This window comes from Periplaneta americana, chromosome 4 (genome assembly GCF_040183065.1).
Source record: "Periplaneta americana isolate PAMFEO1 chromosome 4, P.americana_PAMFEO1_priV1, whole genome shotgun sequence".
Taxonomy (NCBI): domain Eukaryota; kingdom Metazoa; phylum Arthropoda; class Insecta; order Blattodea; family Blattidae; genus Periplaneta; species Periplaneta americana.
In genome coordinates this window covers 184095795-184111863 of record NC_091120.1, presented here as the reverse complement: position 1 = coordinate 184111863, position 16069 = coordinate 184095795, and the positions used below count along the sequence as shown (strand labels likewise).

General features: G+C 32.8%; 1 protein-coding gene and 1 non-coding gene across 5 annotated transcripts in view; both read left to right on the top strand.

Moving 5' to 3' along the window:
- Positions 1–14891, top strand: part of LOC138698520 (LIM domain only protein 3-like) — a 1357283-nt gene extending 1342392 nt beyond the window's left edge. For 2 of the 4 annotated variants that reach the window (XM_069824505.1, XM_069824504.1), the window contains one exon: positions 1692–14891. In XM_069824505.1, the coding sequence (XP_069680606.1) occupies positions 1692–1949 (258 nt within the window). In that variant the 3' untranslated portion in view covers positions 1950–14891. The remainder of the gene's footprint in view (positions 1–1691) is intronic. The other 2 variants (XM_069824508.1, XM_069824506.1) reach the window with 2 other exon arrangements.
- TRNAI-GAU (transfer RNA isoleucine (anticodon GAU)) lies at positions 13065–13137 on the top strand. The gene has a single exon. It is a non-coding gene; the product is annotated as a tRNA-Ile (tRNA).
- Positions 14892–16069: the final 1178 nt, after the last annotated feature.

Sequence of the window (16069 nt, the reverse complement as noted above, 5' to 3'; positions counted from 1 at the left end):
CAATGGGATCACCCATATCTAGCATACTAGCAGAGATATTTTTACACAACATAGAACAAACATACATACTCAACAATGAACACAACAAGTATGCAGACGACATAATATACTGGCACAGATACGTAGACGACATACTCATACTATACAAAGGAAACAAACGACAAATACATAAACTACACCAATACATAAACAAAACACACCCAAAACTCCAATACACACTGGAACTTGAAAACAATAACTCTATAAATTTCCTAGACATCACCATAACAAAAGTTGACAACAAGCACACCTTCAAAATATACAGAAAACCAACCACCACCACCACACACATACACAACACATCTAATCACCCCATACAACACAAACATGCTGCATTCAGGACAATGGTACACAGATTACTCAACATACCCATGAGCAAACAACACTACGATGAAGAAGTGAACACAATCAAATACATAGCACAAGAAAATGGTTACAACCCAAACATAATGGACAACATCATAAGGAAGACAAAACAAAAATTCAACAAACACAAAAACACACAAAACACAACACAAACACAAGAACACAAGAAATACATCACACTAACATATGAAAACAAAAACACACTAAGATCGCATCCTCATTCAGAAAACAGAAATACAACATAGCATACAGAACAGAAAACACACTACAAAGACATCTCAACACACAAACAACACAAACAAATAAATATAATCACACAGGCGTATACAAACTCACATGCAATAGTTGCGACAGTTTCTGCATTGGACAGACAGGCAGATCATTCCAAACTCGATACAAAGAACACATTAAAGCAATAACCAGAGGACACAATACATCTACATATGCCGAACACATAACTAATGCTAACCACACATACAATAACATAAATACAGACATGGAAATTCTACACATACAACCCAAAAACTCAACACACTAGAACTATATGAAATATAGACACACTAAAACACACCCTAATCAAATTCTCAAAACACAGATCAATTTCAGAACACACACGCTATTTGATACAACTCTTCATCACATGAACGCACCTACACAACAGGCAGCGAAGTTGAGATAGCGCCGAGATCTAGTAGGCTCTGAGGATGGTGTTAAGTAGCACCGAAACAGCTGTGAAATCCGCACATGCTTACATAATTAACACGAGTAAGATCGCCATTTAATCAATTATTTATAAAAATTCGTTGTCGTATACTTACACCACAACACAACCGCACACAACAGAGACGTACTGAATACTGACTTCAGAGAGCTGTGGGAATCTACTGTACTAGCAAGTGGCATAATGCCGGGACACACATCATAACCGCCCATCAACCAGTTTTCTTTGCTCGAACGCTCTGTATAAGCTAGAATTAACACTTGCATCATAATAAAGAACTGAAATTTGCGAAACTGTGAAACGTATAATGGGAGAGTATGTGTCACCTTCATGAAATCAATTTTGTTTAATACTCAAAGGAACTTATACTGAGAAATTTATAACATTTCTCTACAGATGTTCTTCTTAGACAGAGACTCTTAGCAGAAATAGCTAGAAATCCTTATCTGAAGGTAAGCCAATGACAGTAGCAAACCATGTAATAAGAGAACTCACTGTATATATATTTATATGTATACAAGATCTATTTTTTCCTTGTCTAACTAATAGCTTCACTTTCTTTCAGCCAGCAGGAGACAATTTAAGCATCAACTATGAGAATCCACGCCTCCTACATCAACAGCATCACCACCACCACCACCATCATCATCATCACCACCAGGTGACACCGACTTCGTTCTTTTCTAATGACAAGACGGCTATTCTCGTAGCACCGGCTAGTGGTGGTGGCAGCAGTGGAGGTGCTGGGCAGCAGATGAGGGATGATGGGTCGAGTGGCTATGGCAGCCCTGATTCAGAAACATTTGATGCGCAGTGTAACTAGCTTCTACACTGCTCCAACATGAATGAACCGTGTTAAAGTACTTGTGCTCGAAATAAATTTTGCAGAAGGTGGCTGCTTGCTTGCATTGTTGGCAGAAAAAAACTGCAGTACTTTTTTTTTTAACCTTTATCGTTTATAAAATATTAACGGCCTCCTTACACAGTAATAAGAAATGTCAACCCATCAATTTCAGGCTCCGGCTGCAATGTTGTTTGCAATTGAATCGGTTGAAGTTGAAAGGCATTAAGTCAGTTTTTTAAACTTTTCAGGAGAAAGAAAAAACATATCGTGAAGAAAATCAAGTAAATTTATTGAATGTTTATGTTAAACTGTAGAATAATTTCCTAGCCTATGTGTACCACAATAGAAAAGACAAATTCAATGCCTCATACACATTTAAAAAATTATTTAGAAAAATTGACTTAATGCTTTTAGCTACTTACACTTCATAAATGTTTTACATATTTAAATATTACATGACATTTTAGTTATATTTATTTGTAACATAATTACATTCATTGAAAAAATTGTTATAAATTACAACTTCTTCTTCTTCATCTTCATGGTAGGCCATTGGCCCATTCTGCTCTCAGAATTCGTCTTCCCATCGTCTTCTAGGACGTCCCACATCTCTGTGACCTTATGGCTGGTATCATAATGCTTGTTTAGTTAGGTTAGAAGAATCCATTCTTGAAATATGTTCATGCCTTTTTTGTTTATAACTTTGTATTTTTTCATTTAAATTAAAAATTTTGAATTCTTGTCTTATTGTTTCACTAGGAATATGGTCTTTTAGAGTAATTACATCCTGCAACGTATCTGAGGAACTTAATCTCTGACGTTTCTAATAATCTTCTGTCTGATCTATTCATGGCCCAATTTTCTGATCCATATGTCACAATGGGAACTGCCATTACTTTATAACTTTTTTTTTTATGATACAGCAAATTACAGGCTAAGCAGAGTACAGTAGGGTAAAACATACAAAGTCACTTATGGCAGCTGAACTTACAAGGATTCCCCTTTAGCTTTTGTTGCTGGCCATAAATAAATTAAATGAACAGAATGCTATAAATTACAACGTCTTTATGATACAGCAAAATACAAGCTACATAGAGTAAAGTAGAGTAAAAAACACAAAGTCACTTATGGCAGCTAATCTCACAAGGATTCAATTCCCCTTCAGTTTGTGTTGCTCGTCATTTCAAAATTAAATGAGCATAATGCTATAAACTACAACTCCTCTTATGATATATCAAAATATAAGCCAAGTAGAATACAGTAGGATAAAACATACAAAGCCACTTATGGCAAGATTTCCCTTTAGTTTTTGTTGCTGGCCATAAATAAATTAAATGAACAGAATGCAATAAATTACAACATCTCTTATAATACAGTAAAATACAAGCTAAGTAGAGTAAAGTAGGGTAAAAAACACAAAGTCACTTATGAGTCGTATTACACTGAAACATTGATATCACAAGGCCGTGGAATTGGCGGAAATTGGAAAGCAGCAGCTCGACTACTTAGTCAACCTCACATGCTGCGGCACGGCACTGAAAGGCAGGAAGTCAGTGACTTAATGCAGCGTTTCTCAAACTTTTCTGAAGTGGGGACCACTTTTTTAAATCAGAACAGTTCTGCGGACCACCTTACTCTTGTTCCCTTCGAAAGCAAATATATAATTTTTGTAGTATATTTTCATATCAATATACTTATATTTTAAAATAGAATTAATTAATTAAAATTAATTAAATTAAATTAATTTACTAATTAAGCTAATGTTAATAGAAGAAAATTCATTTTTGTTTCTTTAATAAGGCTATTAGAGTTTGGATAATCATCAACTTATTAACTAAAAAAATAAATAAATAAATAAATATTGGTACTCACATTAATGAGATGGTTGAGCCTGCCGATTCTTGCACAGTTGTTCTATATTTGGACGTATGCTGGTAAGCTTAAGTCGGAGATCGTCATACATCAAGTCGATTTCGGTACTTTGTTTCCATTAGAGTTAGTGATGAAAACCCTTTCTCACACAGATACATAGAAGCAAACTGAATTATAATCTCTAAAGCACCATTGTAGAGTTCACTGTATTCTCTTTTCACTTGTGATGCTGTCCAAAAATTAACCATACCGTCTGCTTGGAATTTCATTTTAAGTCCGATCTCATTCGAGAGTTCAATTAACTACTCTCTCTCTCACTCAACTGAAGTTTGTTAGTTTCAATATCGCAATGAAAGCGATCACGAATCCATGAAAATTCGTCATATTTACTTAGAAAATAAGTTTCAAATTGTGACCTCAGAGTTGTATTATTGGTGTACGACATACAGTATGTGACCATTTCAATGTGCAGACTGGGTGTCGGCAAAACTATTAATAAAATCGTAAATACATGAAAATGTTCGGTCCTCTGTTATGAATTTGGGTGGTCCGTGGCTGGGTTACAGGGACGGCGCCAGAAGTGCAGGGAAAAGATGGCGAGAAACACCACGTTCATAGTACTTTAAATCCCTCTTTTGTTGTTGAGAGTAGAGTGGGAAGTCAGTAGACCGGTAGGGTAATAAATTTCATAAAATGTCAGTACTGAGAGAAAAAGTGAAAGGCGATTGCCATGTGTCATTTTCAAACTCTGAGATTTTCAACTATAGAATGATACACAATTAGTCTGAATTTTATTTTTTCTTCTGCCTTTTTTGAAGGACCACAAGGACAGACCTCGAGGACGACAGGTGGTCCGCGGACCATAGTTTGAGAAACGCTGACTTAATGCTTTCCTCGTCCGTTCATGTTACCAGTAGCAACAGTTTCTTGTACAATGAGAAGGCTGACTTAATTCTTTCTTGTGCCAATCGATAGGTCTTGCTTAAATAGTTCATAATGCTAAATGAAAAAAAAATGTCCAATTTTGACTTAATGCCTTTCAACTCTGACCGATTCAATTGCACTCCCATATTAAAAGGATGAGTTGTCATCTCTTAATATAGGATATAACTAATTACAACGAAGATGCTAATTGCCCCATCATTTTCCAGACGATGAAGGTTAATCTGCACTGATCGACGTAACTATTTTGTGAATGATCACATGCATGGGTTTCTGAATTGAATTGTCTCACGTTAATTTAGACGTAGTAGTTAGTGATAATGATGCAGTGTGGCGATCTGGTGGACATCTGTGTGATCTTACTGACCTCTTGGAAGTGAATACATAAGCTGCATAATATCTTTAATTTTTTACCATTCACTCTCTAATAACAATGATAATGTGAACAGTACGAATATTTGTTATCTGTGGGGATTTGCAATACGATATATGAAATATTTTGTGCAGTATATGCATACGGTTTAAGAAAAGGGATTGTATGAGGGTATATGAGAATGGTGGCCTTCATAAAATGATTGGCACCCCTGTAAGCAGCCACTTCCTTGCAGAAAGGTGACTTCTGTTAAAACTTATATGATGTTACAAACATTTAAGAAAAAAAAACTTTGCAGTGAATTATATATTTGAAGACTGTTCTGTGAAAAGAAATGCTGTCTTTTGACTTCCTATGCCTTTATGTCAAAAATATATTTAAAGAAACAAGTTTCCTGAAATTGAAAACAAAATTAGTTTTAAAAATAAAACCAAGTAAATAGGAAAGAAAGAATGAAAGAAGATATGACAACATGTATTTTTTACACATAGCATGTGAATCTATACTAGTCGGTTCGCCAAATATGAAATAAAAATATTTCCCAGTTTTATGAACTGAAGAATTTCTGATGTATACGAAACGATCATGATATAGCTTATGACGATGATGATGATGATGTTAATGATGAAAGACACGAAGATTATGGAATGTAAAATGAGGAAACCATCATCTTTTGTATACCATTTAGTGGCCTGTGATGACTCAACTAGTTGGTTCTCAGGTGAACTGATAACACACCCTGTTTACCGCAGATCAGAGGGGAACTGAGGATGATTGTGATGTGCTGCAACTGACTTCTCAGACAAGGCCAGGAAATAGAATCTCCCCTGACACGACTTTTAACATTACTTAAGATTTTTTTATTAGTATCATTTCATGGAATTAAAATCCTTAATATAACCTGATATTATATGTCATATTTCTTTGTGAGTCAATATTTTTTAGTTTTCTTTTTCACCACGCTATGATAAATATAGAGATATCCAATGTTTCGGAACAACATACCAGTCCCATCTTCAGGAAAAGAAAAATATGAAGAACCTCTCTTTTGAAACCTGTATCAAAAAATATTCTTAAGATTCTGTAGAACTGAAATCGTGCAACACCAAAAAAAGTCGCATCATATTGAATATCATAAAAACTTTAATTGCATTTAAAATATTATTCATTTAAATAAATTATTTAATGAGGAATATAAAGTCGGAAATGCTGCTAGTTTATTATAGTAATATTTTTTTTATGAATTATAGGGAAAAAAACTTTGATTTCAAAAAAATGTTCAAGTTGAATAAATGATATATTTCATAATATGAATGCATAGAAATATTTCTCTATGCCTTGTGAATGTAACAAAAAAAACGAAGCTTAAAAATTGAGATCTTCTACTAAAAACTTGGGTTTGAAAATATTTCTAAAATGAATAGAAAAAAATCAAAAGCCAAAAACATTTGGGAGTTCAAAATTTGGATTTTGTTAGTTCTTTACATAGTAAGTTAAACATGGTCTCAAAATTTGGTTGAAAAAAAATATTAGGAAAAAAGTTGTAATTTTTGTGGGGTGTTCCCTTAAACAATTCAATGGATTTTGTTAAAACTTTTTACAAGTTACAGTACCGGTAATTCATTTTTTTTTTTTCAAGTAAAAATGTCTGTCAAGTAGTAGAAAAAATTAAATTGTGTATGTCTATGATTTATTCTCAATTGATTTCCTCTTTTTCATGTTTTGTAAAATCCTGCAATGTACTGAAACACTGCACTTATATTTACTAAACAGCTATAATTAACAACTTTAACACAATACAGTATGTTTCGTATTTCTGTTAAGAATCTAGGAGACTGAATCTTTAAAACAAAATGTCGACTTCCATAATTTCTCTATACAAGCAACTTTTTTTTTTCGTTTCCTTTCTTTGAGAATGTCGAGCCTTTCATAAGTCAGAATATGCTTCTCATTTAATACAATATCCTTCATACTGCAGATATCCATTAACTTCTGTCTGATAAATCAAAACTAATAAATATTCAATTAGACAGTCCTGTCCTATTAAAATTCTGTGCTGCCGGGGTTCTTGTGGCACTATTTTAGTTACTTGGGTTAAATTTCTTATCAGTTGAGATAAGCTTTGTTTCGAGCAACTGGTTTTCCATACGTTTGCAATATTTCTTTACAAGAAGTAGAAAATTGCGATATTGTACGATAATATTGTAAACAAATGGAGTCACCTAAAGCAAAATTATGAAATGCTGTAAAGTTACTTTGAGTACTTAAAACTCACTCTGATTGAAAGTTGCAGTTTAGATTAAGGACATATAAAATACGGTATGCAACTTTCTGCTCGAAATCAGCTATAATATATATCAAAATATTTCACACTGAACTGATCTTTATTCTTCTCAAAAGGTTCCCCAGAGAGATCAGCCATGTTGGATTCTGAGGGTCATAATTAGGGTGACCAGATCAAAATGTTCAAAAGCAGGACGTTTGAAGGAAAAAAGCAGGACATTTTGAAGAAAGCCTAACAACACATTAAATTCCTTTTGATTCACTGAGAACAATAAAAACAATAGGCAAACACAGTACCAGTACCAAAGCTATTCATTGTTATTAATCTTACAATTTCATTGTTCATACTTCTATCCCTCAGTAGCTTTGGGATTTCAATAGATAGGTGTGAAATTCTTTACATGTAAAATGCTTCCAATTATATTGTACTGTTACAATACTCTACTGCTTCTACTGATAGTCTGTTCCTTTCATCTGACCATTGGGTATTGATTAGAGAAAATACCCTTTCAACATTGGCATTATGTGCAATTATTGAAAAAAAGAATTGACATATATATGCTTAGAGGAAGAGCAAAGAAAGCTTGCCCATTTGACTGATGCGCAGAGAACGATATTCGGTCCTCGTGCCGTCATGCTCGTTACAGGGCTGCTATGAATCACCTAATGCTGATTACAGGGCGCATTCGAAAGCGCGGTCTTGAGCTGTTCGTACCTTGAAATGTATTGTGCAGAGCGGGTAGAAGCCAGCGTATGCATTACATATTCTGCGTTTTATCCCTGATATCAGGATTTTTATAGAGTTCAAAGTGTGTTTGTAAAATAACAGAGTTCTGTATAACATTCTATGTACTTAACAATGCCCCCCGTTAGCTCTAAATTAGGAAGTGCTAATAAAACGTTACACGGTCAAACTAGGTAATTATTTATAACGTTTATAAATGTATGAAAAACGAAACAGGCTCCGTTCGTATCGTAAGGAGTATATACAGATTAAAATAAATCAACCATAGTACCACTCTAGTTATCGGAACATTTTAATAAAATCACATAATATTAGTTATTAGTATTTTATTACAATGTCAAATATCAATTATTACACGATCACATATTTCTTATAACATCTTTTTAATTTTATTCAGTGATTTTATATGTAAAAGAATTCGTGCTTCTGTATTTTCAACAATGTTATGTTATTAATTACTCTGCAACTAGGTTTAGGTTACGTTACATGCGCTGTGATAAATCTCACTCGAAACATCAAGCCAGCAGACGACTGAGAACTGTCGACAGTTTGCCAATCGAATCGAAGCGAGGTTGAGTGCACCCAAACGTTTCCGAAAGTTCGCGCAGCTTTCCGTGGCAAGCTCTACTTGCGTTTACTCTAACATTCACAACCTGCTCAAAAATGTACTCAACTGAAAATCTATTGTTTCCAAGAAAAATGCTTCATCTTGTTTCAAAACAAATTCTTTTAGAGCACAGAATTCATAAAATGCATATTTTTCATATAACAAGAGAAACACATACTTTTGACCTCAGATTTTATCCTACATAGGCCCTATTGTATTTCAATATTTGGTACATTATGTTGTTGAAAGGCAGAAAGCCGGACATTTTGGCTTTATCGTAAAAAAAAAAAAAACAGGCCGGACATTTACAAAATAAGGACATGTCCGGGAAAATCCGAACATCTGGTCACCCTAGTCATGATGTTAAAATATAGCAACTCAACCTCGTTCTCTCCAGACTGACATAAATTTACATTGCCATTTAAAATATCCTAAGATTGCCGTCGCTAGAAAGGTCTGATCTTGTTTCCTGGCCTTAATACCGTACTTGGTTAACATAATTATGCTCGTTATACTAGCCTACTTATCCCCTTTATTACCGGTACATCATGAAATGGTGAGTTTCAGATAGCAGAAGCATATGAACCGTACAAGTATATCGCTAATTGTATACTTCTTATGTATTTGTTTTATACCATGTGCTGCATGTATAAACCATTTTAAACTTTGCATCAGATAAGCCAGTTGGGGCTATTAAACCAGATCCATATTGACAAATTTATTATAATATTTCGCTTATTATCTATCTTCTACTCACCTCTTCATAATACAGTGAAAGCTATGTTATTTGGCGTAAAATTATTTGGCTTTAACATTGTATCAGTGGCGATCGTCATTTTAAAAGCCGTCTGATTATAGTTGTGGAACAGTAGATGGTGCTGTGGAGTGAAGTTTAAGTGATTTTTATTGTTATCTTCAAAGGCCTTGAAATTAAAGCTTATAATACGTTTTTACATTTTTATAATAGTGTAATATATCCGTTTTCGCATTGTAGTATCCTCTGTTCTAGTTTGTAGCTTCTTGGATAAGTAAAAAAAATTACTAAATCTGATCACAGTTAAATAGTTTTTTCAATACTAGTTATGGAATGTAAGAAATACGAATGTTTTCTTAGCTAGCATGATACATTTCACACAATTTTTTTATTCGTCTAGAATCTTAAGTTCATTGTTTTTATTTAGTCCAAGAAGCTATAAATTAGAATAATTAAGGGGAAGAACCTACAGGAAATCTCTTTTCTCATATTATTTTAAGTAGAGCCTCTATTTCCCTAACATAATTCCACATCAATGTATGAAGCCTTTTAAATACCGTACAACATTTTCACTTTTACCCTTTGTGGTACAGTTACAGATATAAAAAAATGCAATACTATAAAGAAAATTAGATAGGTATTTGCTCTCTAGAGTATCACAGAATCACAAATCTTGTCTTGAATGAAAGCTAAAAGACTGCTAATCAATTTTGTGTGATGGTTTTTAGAAATTTCAGTTTTTATGTTTATATTTTTATTTTGAAATTTTATGATCATAAAGAAATATTGCACGTCTATTTTTAACTTATTCTTTAATTTCCAATTGGACAGTTTCCTCTTACAGAATTATTCAATTAATTGATTGGTGAACTAGTGGACTTACTCGTGTTAAATATGAAATATTTGTCCGGCTTACAGCTGTTTCAGTGCTTCACGCACCATCATCAGAGCCTACTAGATCGCGGCATCATCTCGAACTTCTCTGCCTGTTAGGAGGGTGTGTTTTATTGTTGGAAAGTGTTGAAGTGTGGTGTCAAATAGTGTGTGTGTACTGAAATTGATCTGTGTGTTGAGGATTTGATCGGGGTGTGTTTTAGTGTGTTTGTATATTTCATATTGTTCCAGTGTGTTGAGAACGCTACAAAGAACACATTAAAGCTATAACCAGAGGACACAATACATCTACATACGCCGATCACATAACCAATACTAACCATACATACAGTAACATAAATACGGACATGGAAATCCTACACACACAACCCAAGAACCAAAAACTCAACACACTGGAACAATATGAAATATACAAACACACTAAAACACACCCCGATCAAATCCTCAACACACAGATCAATTTCAGTACACACACACTATTTGACACCACACTTCAACACCTTCCAACAATAAAACACACTCTCCTAACAGGCAGAGAAGTTCGAGATGACGCCGCGATCTAGTAGGCTCTGATGATGGTGCGTGAAGAACTGAAACAGCTGTAAGCCGGACAAATATTTCATATTTAACACGAGTAAGTCCACTAGTTCATCAATTAATTATATTCAAGTGTTAAAAGTGGTGTACGCAAGATTCAAAATGGAGAATTATTCATGTATAACCCTGAAATTGTTATTCAATTATCTCTATTATTGTCTGAGATATTACACATTTGATGTTGAAAAATATGTTGTTGTTTTCTAATGCCAGGCGTTTGACAATAAAGTCATTTGACCTCTTGCACTCCAATATTTTTCAAAGATATTTTCATGTTGAAAAATATAAAATGAACAAACTCCGGATATCAACAGAGAAGTTTGAGTACAATGTAAAGGGACTGGAGCGCAGAAGCTATTTAAAAATGGCGTAAAAGCATTTATTTTCTTCCTAACGACCTTGAAATTTCGCTCAAATGAAGTCAATACTATGAAAAAATTTTTAGTCTAAAATAAAAAAAAAATGTTAATTTTGACACACATTTGGTCATCCCTGTTGGTCCTTTCCCTTAACCTCAAATTTTAAAGAAAAATGTACCTGTATGAATTGCTTATAATATGTGCAGATGCCAGATAACAGAACTTTGACTGTAGTGTCAGGTTCCATTGCACACATCTCTGTGTTATTGTGAACATTACATTATGAGATGAAAACTTCAAAGATAACCTCCCGCCCCCCCAATCACCAAATAGTAAGATGAATCAATGGACTTCCTACTTCTCATTTTGTTGTTTTATGTATAGCCACATAGATTATAATATTAGTAGTTGATAGTATCAATTTAAAAACACAATTCCTAACTCAGTTCTTTCAAAAATAGAGAACTCATAACGTTTTTGATAAGTCATAATGAATTGTGCGGAGAATACAAATTGAATGTGATGGTAAATGGTATCCTGGAAGTTGGTGTGATTATAAGCAGAGCGAGAGAAGCAGAAATGAGAGTTACTAAAGTCACTTAAATAACTTCCAATGCTTATGATGATAGTAAATTAAATGATACCTTACAAACATGATTTCGTAAGTTTTCAAAAGAATAATTGAATGGGTTATTTATAAAAGGGCCTAAGTCTTGAATACCGGTACTAAATTGTTAGCAATTTAAGAAAAAAACTGCTTACAGGCCGAAATTTTGAAATTAAGGCTGAAATAAAAATTGTATCATTAATTCTACAAAGCATTCAGAGTGTGAAACTTAGTCCTCTTCATATCTAAATCGATGCATCTACACCCAAAGAGCAGTTATTACATTACAAACTCATTTTCACAAAATTAGCGACTTAGGCCCTTTCATAAATAACCCATTCAATTATAGTATTAAACTTTCTAATATTCACAGTAAAGAGTTTTCTATTCAAATATAATCAAATCTAAAACGTTTCTGACTCATAAATTTAAAATGTTCGTTTAATAATGTTTCTAATATATATATATATATATATATATATATATATATATATATATATATATACAGTTATATTTATGTGTGTGTATATATTTTATGTTTTAATTCTTATAAAAATGTAACTAAATAAATTATACAGTTAAAATTTAAACTCACATAGGCTACTCCCAATCCAATTACCAAAATCGGAATTAAGCAGCAGTAAATTTAAATTTTAACTACTGACACAATCTTCTGAAAGAATAGTGTCATTACACAATTGGTTAAACTTAATAGGTTAATGTTAATTTTATGAGCCTATATGAGGGATTAGATAAGAGATTGCAGCAAATATTATGCCTGAATTAAGACAAATTGGTGTTGAATTTGTTAAAACCACTCTAAAAATGTATGACATTTGAAAATTGATTAAATATGATATTTTAAAAATTCCATCGTTGTTGACTCCTGACTGAATTCAGTATTCCAGCAGGTGAAATGGAATTTTCCAGACTGCCAGACTAGTAGAGTTCAGAAAGTTCTTACTCGACTTCATCCGGAGGTGTTGGCTATCAATTAATGATTTTCCATGTGACAGTGGTTTAAAGATACATTTTCCAATTGGATCGGTGTCTGGTAGAGTTCTCAGGTAGCTCAGTTGGTAGAGCATTGGTATGATTAACCAAAGGTCCCGGGTTCGATACCCGGCCCTTGAATAATTTTTCCTCGAAATTATTCAGAAATGTATTACTTTATCATCAAATTTTAACCATAACTGAGCTAACACATAATACTGCCTAAAATTAGATATAATTATATAGGTATTAATTTTCAATTAATATTTAAAAAATACCGAAGATTCAAGAAACTTGTAAAATGTTCTACTTTACTACAGTTTTACAAGGTGATGACTTGCAAATATGAAAGTGAAATTAACTGAATAGAAAAAAGAAAAGTGAGTCAGCAGGCTAGTGCACGTTCAATGACACAATACACACTTTTGGATCAAAAAATTCAGACATACTGGAAGCATTAACTTAACAGAGGGAATAGAAAATCAGCAACAAAACTGATAAATGAATACATTTTAAGATTGTCAATAGAGATTCTTTCTAAAATAATAATAAATTAAAACATAGGCGACACTGAGATTTCGGATACCTTATGATTAAATGGGAGAATAAATTCTCTTGAAGTTGGAAATAAGTTCTAAACTCATGAAACAGGTGATGACTTAAATTTCAACTCTGACAATATATCAGTGTATATTTCATCCTGCTGTTTTCTTAACCACTTCAGTCCATAATTTATATTTAAAAAAAAAAATAGAAAAAAAAATGATCACATAATCATTCTCAGGGTCCAAAAATTCCAAATCAAGTTTTCACAGAAAATCAAAATTTGGAGTAATTTTGACTCCTGGAGCCCCAAAATTTTAAATTTATTTTTAATTCTGGTATAGAAATGTTACAACAATATTATTCTCCATTTATATCAGCTTGAATTTTTCAAAATTTTTAAAAGTGTCCAAGACACTGCAAAAAATTTTTTTTAATTATGTACAATAGGTCTGAAAGGGTACCGTATGATATGGCTTTTCATTTCGGTACAACACTTTATTCTAATTCTATATTGTCATTTTGATCCACAGTCAGTAGGTCTAAAGCAAAAAATGTCTTTAATTTGAAATTATCGTAGAAAGCAAATGCAGTATTTTGAACTATTTACATAATAGATTAACGTTTTATTTTGACATGTGAATTCTGTAACAATCTTAGCAATGTAAGAAGCAAGATGGAAGTAAATTAACGATTTAAATATTATGAGTGACAAATCTCATAAACATTGGAAGTTATTTAAAATTTCTAGTAACCAGTGGTCAGATTTAGAATCTGTATGGAGAAAGATTTATTGACATTTGATTGAATTATATGACGAGTAACATCCATAAATTTGTGCAGCCCAAGACACCCACTTCAGTATTTTCCCATAGTAATAACATCTTGGAAATAAAGTAAAAAGAATTGATACCAAAGTATAAATTAAGAAGGAAAATCGTTAATATAACTGAACTGTAAATAAATGTTGTATGGAATGAAGAAATGAATACAGGCTAGAAAGTTAACTTACATAATGACTTACTGGCCTCTATCATTAGATAAAACTTCATCAAATGTAAATATGATACTCTATTAAATAACTGTTTGGCTACGACTCCCATTTAGTGTGATACAAACATATCTTAAGTCACGTTGTAGACTGCATAATTCATTTGCAATTTTGTTCAATGTATTATAAATCTGTTGGTTTTATTTCTTTAATGATGCAATTGATTATGTATAAAATATTGTAGGGATAAATGTGGATCATTTTTCAACTAAACAAAGTTATCTGCATAGAATTCTTTTGGAAACAAATGTACATAGAACTTATGTTAATGAAAGCAAAAATAAATGTTGTCTTTTTGTTACATTGTGTTCAAACAACATCATAGTTGTTTTTTTATGATCACCTTCAATACGAATAACAACACTTATCAACAAATTATTTGTTACGGTATACTTCCTTATGATTTAATTTTATACAGGGTGAACCAGGAGGAATAGTAAATATTTTAGGGATGGTAGTATGGCCTATTCTTTCTAAAAAAGTTCGTATAAACATGTGTGGAGATACAGCTGTTTGAATGTTACGCATAACAACCCTTATACTTTGTATGAAGAAACGACAAATGACTATGTACTATTGACTACATACAAAGAAGTAGTACAAGTGTAATATTGTTCGTAATGGGTGTGAAACAACAGCTGTTTATAGTTAGCTTTTATAGATCCGATCATGGCTGCCGACAGAAATTATGGGCCCCTATGCAATACTGTACTCGGACCCCTGTTGAAAAAAGTAACAATTACAAGTTACCAGTTATTCTAACCATATTAATTATTTGAAAAATAAATAAAAGATAACCCATACATAGATACGAACCTAAAAATATACACTTTTCTTACATTGAAAACTTTTAGCTAAATTTCACATTAGCACAATATATTACATTCCTAAACACCTGTAATTTCTAACTTGCAGTCCAACATCAACAAACAACTCTTCTTGACTTCAATGATGCAAAATCATCAATTATATCACCAAAATTTAAAGACCTAGCAAGATCGCACTCCAGACTTAGGAGCCAAGGTTACTCAGTCGTTCTTGACACATTGTTTATCTGAATACATTTTTATTTCCTTCATTTTGCTGAAGGATCTTTCAGCATCAGCAACTGTCACAGGAATTGTATAGAATATTCTAATGGCTATACAAATATTTGGAAATAAACTGTCCAGTTTTAATTCCCTCAGACTATTTAGGAGATTCCTAGGTTTCATTGAGGTTGGCCCTAAATTAGAGGCATGAATTGATTTTAAATATTTCGGCTCATCACTGATCTCTTTGTTAATGTCTTCATAATATTTTTCACGCAGTCTAGCACCCATACTAATATCTTCCAATTTTTTTCTCTCTCTCCTTGTGCTTCTCAGCTCCCGACTTATGCCTGTACTTGTCTATTGTGCAGTTAAACTATAACCGGTAACACTAATGAACAGAATTTAATAGACAAACGACAACGAAAAGATGAAAGTTTCGACACGA